The 18,966-nt window shown below is 44.0% G+C and overlaps 1 protein-coding gene across 2 annotated transcripts; it reads left to right on the forward strand.

The window, feature by feature from the left end:
• Positions 1-95: 95 nt before the first annotated feature.
• tslig1 (tRNA splicing ligase complex subunit 1) lies at positions 96-18,958 on the forward strand. 2 transcript variants are annotated; one of them, XM_085962966.1, is made up of 7 exons: positions 96-219; positions 5,469-5,493; positions 8,731-8,852; positions 10,801-10,883; positions 15,191-15,243; positions 18,513-18,549; positions 18,673-18,958. In XM_085962966.1, exons 1-7 carry the CDS (start codon positions 135-137, stop codon positions 18,757-18,759), a joined length of 492 nt encoding a protein of 163 aa, XP_085819092.1. In that variant the 5' UTR covers positions 96-134; the 3' UTR covers positions 18,760-18,958. The 2 variants fall into 2 exon arrangements, with proteins under 2 accessions (XP_085819092.1, XP_085819093.1); XM_085962967.1 differs by lacking the exon at positions 5,469-5,493 and having other exon boundaries at positions 126-219.
• The last annotated feature ends 8 nt before the right edge of the window (positions 18,959-18,966 follow it).

The following is an 18,966-nucleotide window of genomic DNA, read 5'->3' on the forward strand; positions in this document are numbered from 1 at the left end:
TTCAGCCAATCGCAACCGAGACGATTGACAACACCGACCAATGAGCAGGTGGCGAAGGCGGGTTTCCCCCCGCCCACGCATGTATGCGCATGCGCACAACATAGAGTCCGCCCCCTCCTCCCTCCTCGTTGGCCATGGAGGACGGAGATTATTATGATCTGACGACGGCGCAGAAAGCCGTCAAAGCGAAATATCCGCCCGTGAATAAGAAATACGAGTGTAAGTGCGGCTTTCTCCGCTGTTGTGCTGGTGGAGGGTGGCTTCTTGTTTTTTTAACCGCTCGGTTGGCGTCGGCGATGTAAAGTTTGCGGCACCGGGCACCAGTGGAGGTGGGAGTGGAAAATGGCCGCTTGCTGTTGGCAGGTTCGTTGGGAGCCTGGAGATGGCGCTGCTGAGCCGGGCTGGGCTGTTTCTGAGACAACCAATATTGCAGCCACTGGGTGGGTGAGTGAGGGGGTCACTGCTCTGCTCTGTCCAGGAGATGTTTTAAAACCAATTACAGAATAAGCATCACAGAAACAGGCCATTCAGCCCAACCAGTCCAGGCCCACTCGAGCCTCCTCATCAACAGCTTGCATCTATACAGCGCCTTTAACGTAGTGAAACGTCCCAAGGCGCTTCACAGGAGCGTTATAAGACAAAAAAATTGACACCGAGCCATGTAAGGAGAAATTAGGGCAGATGACCAAAAGCTTGGTCAAAGAGGTAAGTTTTAAGGAGCGTCTTAAAGGAGGAAGGCCAGGCGGAGAGGTTTAGGGAGGAAATTCTAGAGCTTGGGGTCCAGGCAACCTCCTGTCTTTCCTCATCTATATCTATCAGCATAACCCTCTATTCCCTTCTCCCTCATGCTTGTCTAGCCTCCCCTGAAATGCATCTATACGATTCGCTTCAACTACTCCCTCTGGTTGTGAGTTCCACATTCTCTCTGGGTAAAGAAGTTTCTATTGGATTTCTTGGTGACTATCTTATATTGATGGCCTCTAGCTTTGCTCTTCCCCACAAGTGGAAACACTATCTACTCTTATCAAAACCTCACAATTTTAAAGACCTCTATTAGGTCACCTCTCTGTTAAATTAATTTAAGTTAAATTATGCCACTAAGTTAAATAATTTCACTTTTTCTCCATATCAAGAAAGAGCCCTGCTTCCAATCAATTATTACATCTCAAAGTTATTATTGAGTTTGCCAGAAGTTACTCATTTCACTTTTTTTTCTTTTAGAACATATACCATGGCAAATTAGATCCGGTGTCTGCTATCCTGGATACAGTAATACACTGAGAGGAAGATTGGTTCGAGGAAAAGGGGATTTGTAACAGAGAGGGGGAAAAATTACAGGGCCATGGGGGAAAGAGCAGGGGAGTGGGACCAGTTAGGTAGCTCTTTCAAAGAGCTGGTACAGGCACAATGGACCGACCAGTCTTGTTCTTTGCTGTAGGATTTTATGGTGGTTTGGTCATTTTACAGGTTTGGTCAGTTTCCAAGTTTGCTGATGATACAAAGCTGGGTGGGAATGTAAGTTGTGAGGAGGATGCAAGGAGGCTTCAAGAGGATATTGGACAGGCTAAGTGAGTGGGCAAGAACATGGCAAATGAAATATAATGTGGAGAAATGTGAAGTTACCCACTTTGGTAGGAAAAATAGTAAAGCAGTGTACTTTTTAAATGGTGAGGTTTTGGGGAATGTTGATGTTCAGAGGGACCTGGGTGTCCTTGTACACGAATCACTGAAAGTTAACATGCAGGTACAGCAAGCAATTAGGAAAGCAAATTGTATGTTGGCCTTTATTACAAGAGGATTTGAGTATAAGAGTAAAGACGTCTTCAATTTTTTAGGAGTATGACGAGACCATATCTGGGCTATTATATACAGTTTTGATCTTCTTACCTAAGGAACGATATACTTTCCATAGAGGGAGTGCAACGAAGGTTCACCAGACTGGTTCCTGGGACGGGGGGGATTGTCCTATGAGGAGGGATTGAGTAGACTAGGCCTATATTCTCTAGAGTTTAGAAGAATGAGAGGTGATCTTATTGAAATATACAAAATTCTTACAGGGCTTGACAGGGTAGATGCAGGGAGGATGTTTCCCCTGGCTGGGGAGTCTAGAACCAGGGGTCACAGTCTCAGAATAAGGGGTTGGCCATTTAGGACTGAGATGAGGCGAAGTTTCTTCACTCAGAGGGTGGTGAATCTTTGGAATTCTCTACCCCAGAGGGCTGTGAAGGCTCAGTCGTTGAGTATATTCAAGACAGAGATCGATTAAATTTTTGAATATTAAGGGAATCAAGGGATATGGGGATAGTGCAGGAAAGTGGAGATGAGGTAGAAGATCAGCCATGATCTTATTGAATGGCAGAGCAGGCTCGAAGGGCCAAATGGCCTACTCTGTTCCTATTCCTTATATTCTTACGTTAAAATAGCTTAAATATTTAAAATATAGCAACTGGAAAACAAGGGGTGGTGGTGTTGCGAGTGGGAGAAGAGTTGGTTTTCTCTAGAAAATGGGTTGTACGCCTGGCATCTGTCTGGATGGGGGTGGGTGCGGGGGTAGATGGCGCTGGTTCAAATAGCCTCTCTCGCTAGCTGACACAAGTGAGCAGTCATGCTTCACCCATGCCATAGGACATTTCTTTCCCATAGACAAGTGACTCGCTCTGATGGCTCAGTAGGTAACACACTCCCCTGATTGGTAGGTAAAATATCCAGCAATTAAATTTAATGAAAACATTTGTGGTTGGGGGAAAAAAGCTTCACGGCAAGTTGGAACTCTTGCCATAGCACAGGGTGAAAGAAACAACAATGAATATGTGTGAGACATAGAGAGGTACAATCCCAGAATAATACAGCACAGGAGGAGGCCTGTGCTGACTCTCTGAAAGAGCTACTGTGCTAATGAGTCCCATTCCCCTGCTCGTTCCCCATAGCCCTGCAATTCTTTTCCGTTTCAGGTATATATCCAATCCTCTTTTGAAAGTTACCATTGACCGCGACCTCTTCCACCTGGAAGGACAAGGGCAGCAGGTGCATGGGATCACCATCACCTCCAAGTTGCCCTCCAAGTCACACACCGTCCCGACTTGGAAATACATCGGCTGTTCCTTTATCGTCGCTGGGTCAAAATCCTGGAACTCCCTTCCGAACAGCACTGTGGGAGTACCTTCACCACACGGACTGCAGCGGTTCAAGAAGGCGACTCACCACCACCTTCTCAAGGGCAATTAGGGACGGGCAATAAATGCTGGCCTTGCCAGCGATGCCCACATCCTGCGTATTAATTTTAAAAAAATGAAGGCAATTTTACTTTTGTCCTTGCGCAGTGTCAGGGGTGATTAACTAATTTTTATAAATATTAAATTAATCTGGATTTTACTTTAAAAGTAGAGTTAAAAATTAATATCATTATAAGAACTTTATCAATTGAATGTTAATTTGTTATGGTTGGTTACTAGATATAAAGTCATGTCCAGACTGCTAGTATAATCAACAGGCAGGTATCAGAAAACACGGCAAGAATAGTTTTATATTTTCATTGGCCATAGTTACATAAAAAGAGGCCATATTTATGTAGAAAGATATAAATTACGTTGCATGAAATTGTTTGCTCACTTTTTAATTGACTTATTATAAAGTGACAAAACTGAAGAATTTTAAGCGATAACTTCAAACATTAATTAATTGTGTGATGCACTTTGTGTTGTCTTGACATAGAACCATAGAAGATAGGAGCAGGAGTAGGCCATTCGGCCCCTCGAGCCTGCTCCGCCATTCAATGCGATCATGGCTGATCATCCAAATTCAGTACCCTGTCCCTGCTTTCTCCACATATCCCTTGATCCCTTTAGCCTTAAGAAATATATCCAACTCCTTCTTGAATATATTTAATGAATTGGCCTCAACTGCCTTCTGTGGTAGAGAATTCCACAGGTTCACCACTCTCTGGGTGAAGAAATTCCTCCTCATCTCTGTTCTAAATGGCTTACCCCTTATTCTTGGCCTGTGACCCCTGGTTCATGAGAGGTGCTGTTGACTCTAATAACTGGACTCCAGATAATCGCGCTCACAACGACAAATTGTCTTCAGTGACTTTATTAGCAGCACTGCCAAACACCGAAATAATGTCTCTCAGTCTGGAGAGCAGTGGCTTTGGTGTGCTATCTTCTCAGGTCTGTTTTGCCAGATCCTTGCTATGACGCCTATTTTTCTTAAATGTTAAATTGTCTCAATTTCAAGAAATGTTGCTGTTTTAACCTGTCTATAGAACCCCTTCTGAATTTCTGCTTATTCAGGGGAATGTTTGTACATAAAATGGCCTCTATGTATTGAATTGTCTGATGCAGAACCCCATAAATTGATGTTAATATTTTTGTGTGCCTTGAGAATTTGGGTCCAAAAACTTTAAGCTAATGTTTCCCAATGACTTAGTGGCTAAATGCATTGCACAGTGAGCTACTGACCTATACAGGCCAGTAAGGTTACAGGCTTAATAAAAACTGAAAATGCTGGAAGTACCCGGGAGGTCAGGCAGCATCTGTGGAGCGAGAATCCGAGTTAACTTGTCAGGTCGATGACCTTTCGTCAGGTTACAGGCTTGATTCTGAGTCGGTGTTGAGTTCGCTGATCTGAGCCAAATTAAGAATAGGAAGGCTACAGTTGAGTCTAGAAGCTGGGAAAATCAAGGGAATCGCACACTATTCCTGCTCCTGATTGCAGTCCACTGGCCTGATCTGGAAATTACACGTGCAAATGTCGAGTGGGGGAAAAAATAGAATGAACTAATTGCCACCCTGGGCATTTGGCCCTTCGTACATCATTGGACAGTAAGGTGCGACATCTCTACTGGGGACCTTGGGCAGCAGTCCACTAACTAATATAAATCATGGTTATCAAGAGCAATTAAGACACCAGTAAATGAACAGATATTCCACAATTGCTTCCAGTATTATGGGGGAAACATAGAAACATAGACGATAGGAGCAGGAGTAGGTCATTTGACCCCTCGAGCCCGCTCCGCCATTCAATGAGATCATGGCTGATCATCCAAATTCAGTACCCTGTCCCTGCTTTCTCCCCATGTCCCTTGATCCCTTTAGCCTCAAGAAATATATCTAACTCCTTGAATATATTTAATGAATTGGCCTCCACTGCCTTCTGTGGTAGAGAATTCCACAGGCTCACCACTCTCTGGGTGAAGAAATTCCTCCTCATCTCAGTCCTAAATGGCTTACCCCTTATCATTAGACTGTGACCCCTGGTTCTGGACTCCCCCGCCATCAGGAACATCCATCCTGCGTCTAGTCTGTCTAGTCCGGTTAGAATTTTATAAGTTTCAATGAGTAAATCAGATGAATACGCACCACAGTGGAAATTTTCAATCCGGTTGGTTTCTGTACATTGAACTTGGTTGCATTACAGATGCTTGAAGTGACTAATCAGCTTTCAATTTTTGTAAAATTTTTTCTCCTTAGACCTGGACCACACTGCAGATGTACAGTAAGTTCATTAAAAAAAGTAGCTATTGTAAGAACTTTTTGCTGTAATCTGGGGTTACAGATTCGCAATATAATGTTTTGATATTCAGGAAGTTGCATAACCTGAAACACCTGAATTGTATGATTCAAGCAACTGCCGGGGTTCTACAGTTTACAATGTTTCATTGACATTGCATCACCTTTCTGATCTACAACCTTTGTCTTGCAATGGAATTATCAGTTGCTTTCGATTGCACTATATTTTTAATGAGCTGCATTACTTCACAACCATGGCTTTCTTGTTTAAAAGTCCTCGTGTTAAATCAACACATTCGCCATTTTATTTAAATGTCTTTTTTAATTAGTTTAATTCTGTCGATGATCGTGATAAAACCCTCTGAAGCAGGAGAATCCCAAAGGTTTACTGCAGATTAAAACATATCAGTCAATCTGTAATTAAAAACTGAAAATGCTGGAAATACTCAGCAGGCCATGCAGCATCTGTGGAGAGAGAAACAGAGTTAACGTTTCAGGTCATAGAAACATAGAAGATAGGAGCAGGAGTAGGCCATTCGGCCCCTCGAGCCGGCTCCGCCATTCAATGCGATCATGGCTGATCATCCAAATTCAGTACCCGGTCCCTGCTTTCTCCCCATACCCCTTTAGCCTTAAGAAATATATCTAACTCCTTCTTGAATATATTTAATGAATTGGCCTCCACTATCTTGTGTGGTATAGAATTCCACAAGTTCACCACTCTCTGGGTGAAGAAATTCCTCCTCATCTCTGTCCTAAATGGCTTACCCCTTATCCTTAGACTGTGACCCCTGGTTCTGGACTCCCCGACCATCGGGAACATCCTTCCTGCATCTAGTCTGTCCAGTCCTGTTAGAATTTTATAAGTTTCAATGAGATCCCCTCTCATTCTTCTAAACTCCAGCGAATATAAGCCTAATTGACCTAATCTCTCCTCATACGTCATTCCTGCCATCCCAGGTATCAGTCTGGGGAATCTTCGCTGAACTCCCTCCATGGCAAGAACATCCTTCCTCAGATAAGGTGACCAAAACTGCACACAATACTCAAGGTGTGGTCTCACCAAGGCCCTGTACAACTGCAGCAAGACTTCCTTGTTCCTGTACTCAAACCCTCTCACTACGAAGGCCAGCATACCATTTGCCTTTTTAACCGCCTGCATGCTTACCTTCAGCGACTGGTGCACAAGGACACCCAGGTCTCGTTGCACTTCCCCTTCTCCCAATCTATTGCCATTCAGATAATAATCTGCTGCCTTGTTTTTGCCACCAAAGTGGATAACCTCGCATTTATCCACGTTATAGTGCATCTGCCATGCTTCTGCCCAATCACCCAACCTGTCCAAATCATACTGGATGAGCTATCGTCTGAACTGGAAAAAGCTCGAGATGTGACCGGTTTTAAGCAAGTGCAGGGGCAGGGATAGGGGGGAGGGGAGGTCTGTGATCGGGTGGAAGGCAGGAGAGATTAAAAGACAAAAGTCAATCTGTATTCTCTTAGGAAAAAAATAAAGGAAAAATCATCTTTTCTCCTGGTCACAGCTATGGGTCACTGAAATCTGGCCATTTTACTTGACCATGCAAACCTGCAAGAAGATTATCAGTGAGGCACAATAATGTTGATACAAAAATGATCCAATGTTGTTACTGAGAGTTCATTTAAAGTTGGGCATGTAAAATGCTCCACTTTTCCACTTGAATTATGAAGACTAGCCAGCAGTATAATCAGCTTCTGGCCTTGCAAACTTGGGAGCATGTCTGGAGAAAGCATTTTGAACTATATTAACTCTGGCGTGCTTACAGGCCTCGCTGGTGTTGGCACTGGCGGGAGCAGTTTTAGATGAGTTTAAACGTATCACATAAGCAGATTGGACAACATTAATGTGTATTGGCTTTTAAGTTTTTTATGCATAGTTTGGTGCCTATTGACAGCACTATAAATACATGGCTCTGTGCAATACTCTCTGTCCTTTTTCAAAGAATTGTATCCTATAAGAACATTAGAAATAGGAGCAGTAGTAGGCCACTTGGCCCCTCGAGCCATTCAATAGGATCATGGCTGATCTGATCTTTGCCTCAACTCCACTTTCCCGCCCGCTCCCCATAACCCTTGACTCCCCTGTAGCTCAAATATCTGTCTGTCTCCACCTTAAATATATTCACTGACTCCGCCTTCACAGCTCTTGGGTAGAGAATTCCAAAGATTCACCACCCTCCGAGAAGAAATTTCTCCTCACCTCCGTTTTAAATAGGTGACCCCTTATCCTGAAATTATGCCCCCTAGTTCTAGATTCCCCCAGGAGGGGCAACATCCTCCCTGCTTCTAACCTATCAAGCCCCCTCAGAATCTTATATGTTTCAATAAGATCATCGCTCATTCTTCTAAACTCCAGTTAGTTAAAGGCTCAACCTTTCTTCATAAGACAACCCCTTCATCCCAGGAATCAACCTCGTGAACCTTCTCTGAACTGCCTCCAATGCAAGTATATCCCTCCTTTAAATAAGGAGACCAAAACTGCCCGCAGTACTCCAGGTGTGGTCTCGCCAGCGCCCGGTACAATTGGAGCAAGACTTCCCTACTTTTATGCTATGTTCAAGTAAAGGCTATGGTTGGAAAATGTGCAGATTTTGTGAAAGAAATTTGAGTCTTCCTGCCTCCAGTGTGAGATAAAAACAGTAAATGTTAGAAATGCACCATAGGTCCACAACATCTTAAAAGATAAGTTGACATTTCAAATCAAATCAACTTTTATTGTCATTGTTAGTGCACAAGTGCAATACAACGAAATGTAGGCTTGCGGCTCCTGAGAGTGTACATTTAGATTAAGACATTTAAACATTCCACATACATTTGGCTTGTAATACATTAACATAAACATAACCATAATAAAGTGCATTGGCAGATGTGCAGGCTTTAGAGTTTATTTGTGGAGTTCAGTAGGATGACAGCCCTGGGAAATAGAGGCCGCTGTTCAAAACTAAACCGTGTAATGAAAACAGGCCTTTGTTATTTATACTGTTGTACTATGATCTGATTAGACTTCTTCATCAAAATGCTTTTTTGCTGACCTTTTGTGATTTGTAGCAGCTAAAAATGACAGCTGCTAGTTTCACAGTTCATGATTGGTGTATCCCAGAATCTGCAATCCATATTTACCATGTGTTACTTTACGGAGCAATTAACTTTCAGTTCGTAGGCCCTGAAATGTTCTCCTTTTTTGCAGGTTACATTCATGGGGCGATACACTAGAAGAAGCAATCGAACAGGTTGTTATGGCCATGTTTGGCTATATGACTGACATAGAAACTGTGCAACCCCTAAAGACAATTGAAGTGGAGGCAGAAGGTAACCTTGGTGATGTAGTGTATACCACTGTTTACAATTTACAATAAATAAAAACGATAGCAATATGTATTATCTATGAGGCCAGCACACTTGTTTGTCTGGGTGGTTTGCTAATCCGCTCCTTCGGTTTCACGTGTACGATTTTGCATGCATCAAATTCCTGTGGAGTTGAAGATGGGAGGCTACAGGGCATCAATTACCTTGTAACTCCAAGCCATGTTCTTGCAGTTCCCAGTGACAGGTTAAGCATAGGCCTTGAAAGAGGGGTGCTTGCCCAGTTGTCTGCGGAGTGATGTTTGGGAGAAGGGGAGTAACGTGGAAGGTAAATTAGAACGTTTAACCTGGGTTAGGGAAAAATCTTTGTACACTCAATAATTTGGGCTAAAAACCCAATCCTATTTTTAATATTGACAAAAAGAGAATGAACTTAATAGCCCACAGTTCAATTAAAGGCAAACCGTGATCTGATGGCCACGTATTGCTTTATCAATCCACAAATCTGGAGACAGGTTCACACTCATTTGCTAAGTCCTTAGTCCCTGGTCTCTGCTCGGCTGTTTAAGGACACAGCAAGTGACCGTAACGTACATTCAATTGGAAGGAGAGCGATGGGAATTGGAGAGCCTGGCCTGTTCTTGTAAACATTCCAGTCATTCGATCGATACCTGTTGTGTTATCCATGGTTCAGCCTAATAGTGACATTCCGACACCATTTAATGGCTAGCCATTAGTCATATGTCCTTTATCAGATAGCAAGTGATTATAAGGATTGTTTGAGAACTGGTCATTTCTAAAACAGATAAAAGTAATGTTCCGTAGCTTAAGAAAAATGACTGGGACAAACTGATGAATAAACTAATGCCATTGAGTTAATCACACCAAGCTTTCCCACACCAATACTTAACTTGCCAAAATAAACCGGGTATGATAAATAAACATTTTAATTTTTTTGTTTGCTTGGAGATCAACAAGAGACTTGCCTCTAACTTCCACTGTCTGCCCCAATGTTCTGCTCCCCAAATCCCCACCCAGTTAGAATGATGACACTAACCAGTTTGGCATTTACAGAAGAAATAGGAGCAGGAGTCGGCCATTTGGCCCTTCGAGCCTACTCTGCCATTCAATAAGATCATGGCTGATCTTCTAGCTCAACTCCACTTTCCTGCACTATCCCCATATCCCTTGATTCCCTTAATATTCAATATTTACTTAAATTGCAATCAAATTCCTGGTAGTGGGTGGGGCAGACAATGGCGTGGCTGCTTATCTTCCATTCCCTTTACGTCAGAAGTTTCAAACTTTATGTAAAGGCACTCCCTGCAGATATTGACGCATTCCTCAAGAGCCTGTCCCAACCTCTGAAAGAAAATGGGTAGGAATTTTGGCAGCTCCTTTCAGAGGGGGCTGATGTGCGGCAGGGTGGGGACTTCCATCGCCACTGTGCCCTGTCCCAAATGCTGAGGACAGTCATTTGAATACGCTGGGCGGATGCCCACACCTGTACGGGCACAACAGAGTCAATCGCCTCGCTGAAGGTGCGGAAGTCAAAATGGCACCCTCCCGCTCTGATAGGGAGGTTCCAAGGCCCAAATAAAATTTGGTCTTGTTCCCCTCGGAACGGAGGGGTATTTTGGTAAAGGTAATCGATTTACTTTGGTTTGCTCTTGACTTACTCTAACAGGGCCGCCTTAATTCCTGGAACAGGATCTAGACCTGTTTACAGCAGGCATAAGTCTTGCTGGGCCCATTGGAAGAAGAATTCCTGGGGGTAGCCTTGGAAGAGCTACCCCCAAAATTGTCCCCTGGTAGTTCTGCCCAAAGTTGGTCACCAGAACTCACTGTATTCTGTGGCTGTTTTGTCGGTGATTTCGGGAGTACTTGCATGATATGATACATAGTGAACAAAAATTCTAAATTTCATATTTTTCTTTTGTCTATTTTCTTTTAGGACATGACATGTTATCTCTGCTCTATAATTTCATGGCTGAATGGCTCTATCAGTTCAGTGCAGAAATGTTTTTCATTCCAAGGGTCAGTGAATGTTTTAAGATTGAAATAAGTCAGATGTGAACTGACATTAGAATTTATAACATTAATTAAATGCTGTGTTTGTACAGCAGAAGGAGTGATTCAGAAAATTTGAATTGTCCCTATGTTGGGTGCTGCGCAATATTCCCTCTAATTTTTTTTTTGGCCTGCGTGGCCCCTTTAATGGGCTGTGCGGGCCATTCAGAAATCCGCACATGTGGGTTTTCTATTTGGAAGCCGGCTCACGGGCTGCGCGGGACCTTCAGAGCGCTGCGGGGCCTTTAGAGAGCCGTGCAACTTAAAGGGAATGTTGGTGCCGGGAAATAAATGCAGTTCTGCAGATTTCCATATCCTGCTTGTTTTAAATATGAATGAAAGGCTGGCCAGTAGAGGCTTGCGGAACTGTGGCATTCCAGGATGAGCTCATGTTTTACATGTGATGGTGCCAACAGACTTGGCCAATAATTTCACATGGTACTTTCGCCCGTCTCCACCTTTGCCTCAGCTCCTCCGCTGCTGAAACCCTCATCCATGCCTTTGTTACCTCTAGACTCGACTATTCCAATGCACTCCTGGCTGGCCTCCCACGTTCTACCCTACGTAAACTTGAGGTCATCCAAAACTCGACTGCCCGTGTCCTAACTCACACCAAGTCCCTTTCACCCATCACCCTTGTACTCGTTGACCTACATTGGCTCTCAGTTAAGCAACACCTCGATTTCAAAATTCTCATCCTTGTTTTCAAATCCCTCCATGGCCTCGCCCCTCCCTATCTCTCTAATCTCCTTCAGCCCCCCCCCCCCCCCCCCCCCCGAGATATCTGTGCTCCTCTAATTCTGCCCGCTTGAGCATCCCTGATTATAATCGCTCCACCATTGGTGGCCGTGCCTTCTGCTGCCTGGGCCCTAAGCTCTGGAACTCCCGGCCTAAACCTCTCCGCCCCTCTACCTCTCTCTCCTCCTTTAAGACGCTTCTTAAAACCTACCTGTTTGACCAAGCTTTTGGTCACCTGCCCTAATTTATCCTTACGTGGCTCGGTGTCAAATTGTTTGTCTTAAAATACTCCTGTGCAGCACCGTGGGACATTTTACTATGTTAAAGGCGCTATGTAAATACAAGTCGTTGTTGTACTAATGACCGTCTACTTCAGCTTCCTCGGACTGTGTTCTAAAGGGCATGATGATAACCCAGCCTCTCTGCAAGACTTGCCAATATAACATGCTTTCCAAGGAAATCGGATTTGCTCACTCAATAGTTCAGCTATTTAAGATGACGCGATTAGGCTCACTGAGGACCCTACAGTTAATGATCAGGGGTCATTTTAACCTAACGCACCCAGCGGGAAATTGACCAGATTGGGTCAACCACCTGGTTTTGCTCTCTTCCCGGTTTTGACTTCAATGGAGAGTAAAATCAGGCAGGGCTAAAATGGCTGGCCAACCCTGTCCCAGCAATTCCCCGCTGGGCTAACGTTACCCCTTAACTGTCTTAAGTTCACGTGGTAAAATAGCCACTTGGTGTACTGGAGGATACCCAGTAAAGGCAAAGAGAAAATTAAAGGAAGGAAAAGAAAGTGCTATTGAACAAGTACTGAGTGTGTAGAAAACCGGCAACTTGCATTTATAGAACAGCTCTAACATAGACTAACATCCCAAGGTGCTTCAGCAACATGAGGACTAACGAGCGCCAAACCAAAGAAAGAGATTAGGAAGGATAATCAAAAGTCTGGTTAAAGACGTGGATTTTAAAGGAAGAGAGGGGGATGACGTGGTGGAGGGTTCAGAGATGGAATTTGAGTGTGTGGAGGCCAAGTCACTGAATATATTTTTAAGAAGGAGATAGATAGATTTCTAGACGCAAAAGGCATCAAGGGGTAGGGGGAGAGAGCGGGAATATGGTATTGAGATAGAGGATCAGCCATGATCATATTGAATGGCGGAGCAGGCTCGAAGGGCTGAATGGCCGACGACTCCTATTTTTCAAAAAAAAAAATTCTGTGTGTGAGTACCAGGCACCTGAAGTATGGCCACCAATGTTCCCCCTGATTTAAAATTTGGGTGCCTGGTCCCTTTAACGGGCTGTGCGGCCCATTCAAAGTTTCACATTGGAAAAGCCGGTCCCGGGTTGCGCGGGACTAGCAGACAGCTGTGTGGCCGAGCAGCTTAGAGGGAGCGTTGATGGCCTCCAATGGTGGGGTGGAGTGGGATGCACAAGAGGCCATCGTCGGAGGAATGGAGTTGGTAGGGTTGTAGGACTGGAGGAGGTTACAGAGATGGAGCAGAGGCCACTAAAGGATTCAAACACAAGGATGAATATTTTAGATGTTGGCATACCAGTGCTCAATAAGTTATTAGATTTCAGGTTTTAAGCAAAATTAGCAGGTACAGTATATCTAAAACAAAAACAAAGTGCTGGAAACACACCGGCCGGTCCACATCTGTGGAGAGAACAGACAAGTTAGTCTTTCGGGTGTGGCCTCGTCTTCAACACTTTAGGTTTTGTGTGTTACACTTGTTTTTGTCTTTATATTTTTATATACTGTATTCCAGAATGTTCACTGCATTATTAGCAGACACCTCTGTTGTAACAAATGCTTGGTTCTCGAGAACTGTTGAGGGACGTGTATGGAGCAATTTCTTCCTATATGACCACGTTGAAATATGTTCTATAGAACACCTTTATAACCTTTGCACTGCCGTTAGCTTCTGAAGCAATCCAGCTGAGATTAGAGGTGCTGCCTCTTATCCATATCTTTGTGCAGCTGATTTACTATGTGGACCCATGTTTATAACTATTATGAATTGTTCTGCAAAATAACAATTGAAAACCAGTAAATACATTTTCCTAAGAAAATATTTCTTTATTAAAATTTGTGACCTAAAATTTCCATTTTATTTTGTAAACTTTAATTTTTGGCTGTGAGGCACGTAGTTTCTGTGAAGAAAAATAAGTGTACTGTTCTGAAAGAGCTACTATTCCTCTCGCTTCCCCTTCACATTAAAACACTTCTCTATTAGCCTAGCTAAATTTGATTGCTTGCTGTGCGAGAAATCACATCCATGAACCTGCACAGAAGCACTCTAACATACCATGTTGGGATATTGGCCCACCATACCATTAACGTGGTATAAGAGTTAGTTTGTAAAGATTTTTTCCTCTGTTTTTTCTCTCCTAAAGATGCTGCCTCGTTGCTTGAGTGCAGTTGTGTGGGTACCTTCAGTAACCATTCTTGTGTAAGCTTAGTGTGGGCAGCTTATTCAGCAGTGGGGACATCACAGTTGCCCTCTTCTATCTTCAGCTGATGTTCACACATATGCACCCCAAGCAGAGGCTGCTGGCTGGCAATCTGGAGCAATTTTACCTTCCCTAATCTGGGGTGCAGAGGCCACTTGTACCCGACGTGCTGCCCTGTCTCGATTAGCTAACTCGGTACAGACTGGGGCTGGAATCTCAAACCGCCCTGATCTGGTTACTGATTTGAACAACTTAACCATCAGGGGAGCTACCATAATTTTTTTTTTTAATCCTCCTTTCCGTGTGAACCATTGCAACAACAATTTGTATTTATATAGCACCTATAATGTAGTAAAACGTCCCACGGCGCTGCACAGGAGTATTGTAAGACAAAAAATTTGACACCGAGCCACATAAGGATAAATTAAGGTGGGTGAGCTTGGTCAAAGAGGTAGGCTTTAAGGAGTGTCTTAAAGGAGGAGAGAGAGGCGGAGAGGTTTAGGGAGGGAATTCCAGAGCTTAGGGCCTCGGCAACAGAGGGCACGGCCACCAATGGTGGAGCGATTATAATCAGGGATGCTCAAGAGGCCAGAATTAGAAGAGTGGGGGGGGGGTTTGAAGGAGATTAGAGATCACAGAAACCCCACAGTGCAGATAGAGGCCATTTTGGCCCATCGAGCCTGCACCGACACATATCCCACCCGATCCCCGTAACCCCTACACCAACACACATCCCACCCTATCCCCGTAACCCCACGTATTTAATCCCCCTAACACTAAGGGTCAATTTTATCATAGCCAATCAACCTAACCCGCACATCTTTGGACTTCTTTGGATAGGGAGGGGCGAGGCCATGGAGGGATTTGAAAACTGATGAGAATTTTCAAATCATTCAACCAGCCACAATGTAGCCAGGTTTACTTTTGTAAGTGTTTCTACTGCATGGGTCAAACTAATGTACAATTTCGACCCCAAATTTGGTACACATTGTCAGGAATTCTCACTTTTTAATTTTACTAATGTGTTGAGTATTTTAAAGTTGCTGCTCTGACATTCTTGAGTTTCTCTTTTTTAGGAGATGAAAGTGATTCATTTGGACAGAAGTAATTTTAAGATTCGATCAATTGGGTAGGTACAGTAATGAAGCCTGAACAGTCTGATATGTTGACCATTAACCCTAACTGCTGGCAGGTCGGGAGGATTGGGAATCTCTGGGGGGGCCGACTGGTTTCTTGGATTTTCAGCTTGCACACTGACACTGAAATTCCCCTATTCCAACCCCCTCCTCCTCCTAAGCTCTAATAATAATAATAATCAACTTTATTGTCATTGTCAGTGCACAAGTGCAGTACAACGAAATGTAGGCTTGCGGCTCCCGAGAGTGTACATTTAGATTAAGACATTTAAACATTCAACATTCATTTGGCTTGTAATACATTAACATAAACATAAACATAATAAAGTGCATTAGCAGATGTGCAGGCTTTAGAGTTTATTTGTGGAGTTCAGTAGGATGACAGCCCTGGGAAAGAAGCTGTTCCTAAATCTGGTCGTTCGGGTGCGAATGCATCTGTAGCGTCTCCCAGATGGCAGGAGGGCGAACAGACTGTGGCTGGGGTGGGTAGGGTCTTTGATGATGGTCCGTGACCTCCGTAAACAGCGTTTCTGGTATATGTGCTCTATGGTCGGTAGCCGGGTGCCGGTAATGCGTTGGGCAGTTTTGACTACCCGCTGCAGGGCTTTCTGGTCATAGGAGCTACAGCTGCCACACCATACTGTGATACAGTTCGTCAGGATGCTCTCTATTGTGCAGCGGTAAAAGTTAGAGAGGATCAGGGGTGACAGGTTACATCTCTTCAGCCTCCTTAGGAAATATAGGCGCTGCTGGGCCTTCTTCACCAGAGAGGAGGTATTGAGGGACCAGGAGAGGTCTTCTGTGATGTGGACTCCGAGGAACTTAAAGCTTTCCACCACAGCCCCATGGATGTGGATGGGGGTGTGACTTCCGCCTTTAGACTTCCTGAAGTCCACAATGATTTCTTTGGTTTTCTTGATGTTAAGGGCCAGGTTGTTATCGGCGCACCACTTCACGAGATGCTGGACCTCCTTCCTGTAGGCTGACTCCTCGTTGTTGGTGATCTGGCCTACTACCGTGGTATCATCCGCAAACTTGATGATGGTGTTGGAACCATGAACAGCCACACAGTCGTGGGTGAAGAGGGAGTAGAGGAGGGGGCTCAGCACACATCCTTGTGGGGCCCCCGTGTTCAGGGTCGGGGGGGGGGGGGGGGGGAAGGTGTGGTTACCTAATTTGACAGACTGGGGTCTGTTAGGAAGTCCAGGGTCCAGTTGCAGAGGGAAGTGTTCAGGCTAAGAGTGTGGAGTTTGGTGGCCAGCTTGTTGGGGACGATAGTGTTGAATGCTGAGCTGTAGTCCATGAACAGCATTCTGATGTAGGTCTCTACCATCTAAGTGATTCAGTGCAGAGTGTAGAGCAGTTGTGATTGCATCCTCCGTTGATCTGTTTGCACGATAGGCAAACTGGTGTTGGTCAAGAGAGGCGGGAACACTGGCTTTGATGTGAGCCAGGACCAGTCTCTCTCAACACTTCATTATGATGGGTGTGAGTGCGACAGGTCGATAGTCGTTCAGGCACGTCACAGCCGTTTGCTTTGGCACAGGAATAATGGTAGCGGTCTTGAAGCATGTAGGGACTACTGCCTGGGCCAATGACAGATTGAAGATGGCGGTGAAGACATCAGCCAGCTGATCAGCACATTCCTTGAGTACCCGTCCAGGGATGCTATCGGGTCCAGCAGCCTTTCGTGTGTTCACTCCGCGTAGAACACCCCTTACGTCGGAGGTCGACAGAGTGAGCACCTGGTCTTCCGGGGGTGGCAAGGTTTTGGTAGCCGGCTCCCTGTTGTCCCTGTCAAAGCGAGCGTAGAAGTTGTTAAGCTCCTCCGGAAGGGAGGCATCGCTAACCGGGGGGCTGGTGTTTTTACTCTTGTAGTCAGTGATGGACTGGATGCCTTGCCACATGTGCCGGGGGTCCGAGTTGTTGTGGAAATGATCCTCTATCCACAGTGTCTGTTTCCTTTTGGCAGTCCTGATACCCTTTTTTAGGTTGGTCCTAGCTGCACTGTAAGCCGCCGCGTCGCCAGATTTAAATGCTGTGTCGCGTGCTTTCAACAGCGAGCGGACCTCTCCGTTCATCCAGGGTTTCTGGTTGGGGTATGTCCTGATATTTTTATGGGTCGTGACGACCTCGACGCAACTGTTAATGTAGAATAGCACTGTGGATGCGTATTCCTCGATGATCTGTTCTCATTTTAACATTTAAAGTATTTACTTACTGGCAGGAAGCATCTTACCACCTGAGAGTTATTAAATGGCAAGTTTCCTGTTGCAGCTCCATTTATTACTGGGCGAAGATGTGTCAGCCAGATGTTGCCCTTGACAGATGAACTCAGTTCCCAGGCTGACCTGGCTAACCACTTTATGACCTGCTTGAATGGCATTTGCAGAAGTGCCTTGCTTATATAACCAGGCTTATCTGGCTGTTTTCAGCCAGAGAATGGTGCATGGCAAAGGAGACCTAAAGAGAGCAAAAAATAGGTGGAGGAAGGAGAGTTAGGTTCTAGGTCTTCAGCTGGTTAATATTTTTGTATGTATGTTCCAAATAGTGGCATTTGTAGCACTCAATAAATATCCTCTCAGCAATGAGTCATGTTATTTAAAGCATAACTCCGATCTAAATTATTGATGGCAAACTTTGATAGGTAGTGAGCCCTTTTTTAAAATACCAATTTAAATTTCTGTGTAGTTTGATTTAGATTTATCTTGCTCTCTCTGTAGTCTCCGGCTATTCTATTGGTGTCATGGGTTGATGGTTTTTTTTGTATTTGTTTAATCCTTGAGCACCACCAGTGAAACCATTTCATAAGAAAAGCGGGGGGGGGGGGACAAATATAATGGGTCAGTTGAAAATTTATGTAGAAAACTGTATATTCAGAGCTTTTTGTTTTGGTTTTAGTAAGTGATTGGAGCAATGACAATTGATTTTAACAACAACATGCAGGTGCTGTTCGAGCACGTGCTTAGGTTCTAATTAATGTTCTTTTGGGCAGTGAAATTAATAATTATGCCTCTAGAATTTAAAAAGAAAGTGGTGTACACAGTTGCAGTTCATTAAATGTGTCCACTAAACTATGAGACTAGTAACTGTCATACATTTGATTTATGAAGATTTGGCCTTTTATCTTGTCTCCAATAGCACGTGAGCTGAAACTCGAAATATGCTTCCTAATAGGAGGTTTGTAATAAGATACCTGTTTGTAAGTAAGTTTGATTGATACCTTGGAGATCACCTGAAATCTGACTTTTTTTCCTGTAAGGTGGGGCGAAGAGTTTGATTTGGCCAAACATCCACAGGTAACACTACAACGTTGTCATGTTTCATTTTATGCCGTCTCTTACTTTTTTGAATTGCTTATGTTCAAAGCACTGCGGAATTATAAGCAAAATTCTTCTAGCCGTTTCACTTTACTTTTACAGGGCACTGAAGTCAAAGCCATCACCTACTCAGCGATGCAGATTCACGAGGACGAAACACCTCAAATTTTTGTTATAATTGATATTTGATTTTTTATCAATGTTAATTTTTCTTGGGCACTGCAAGATGTGTACAAATGATATCTTTTTATTGGTGCAATCCATTACAGTATCGATTTTGGAAATGATACCAGAGTGTGTAAAGAAGACAAGTACCAATATCAGGAGAACTGAGTTTCCTATTTATGTTCCTTTTTTTAATTTATTAAAAGAACTTCAAATACCCAGATTTCTATA

This window comes from Somniosus microcephalus, chromosome 20 (assembly GCF_052327205.1).
Source record: "Somniosus microcephalus isolate GS21.2 chromosome 20, FLI_Smic_1.0, whole genome shotgun sequence".
In the NCBI taxonomy this organism is placed as follows: Eukaryota; Metazoa; Chordata; class Chondrichthyes; order Squaliformes; family Somniosidae; genus Somniosus; species Somniosus microcephalus.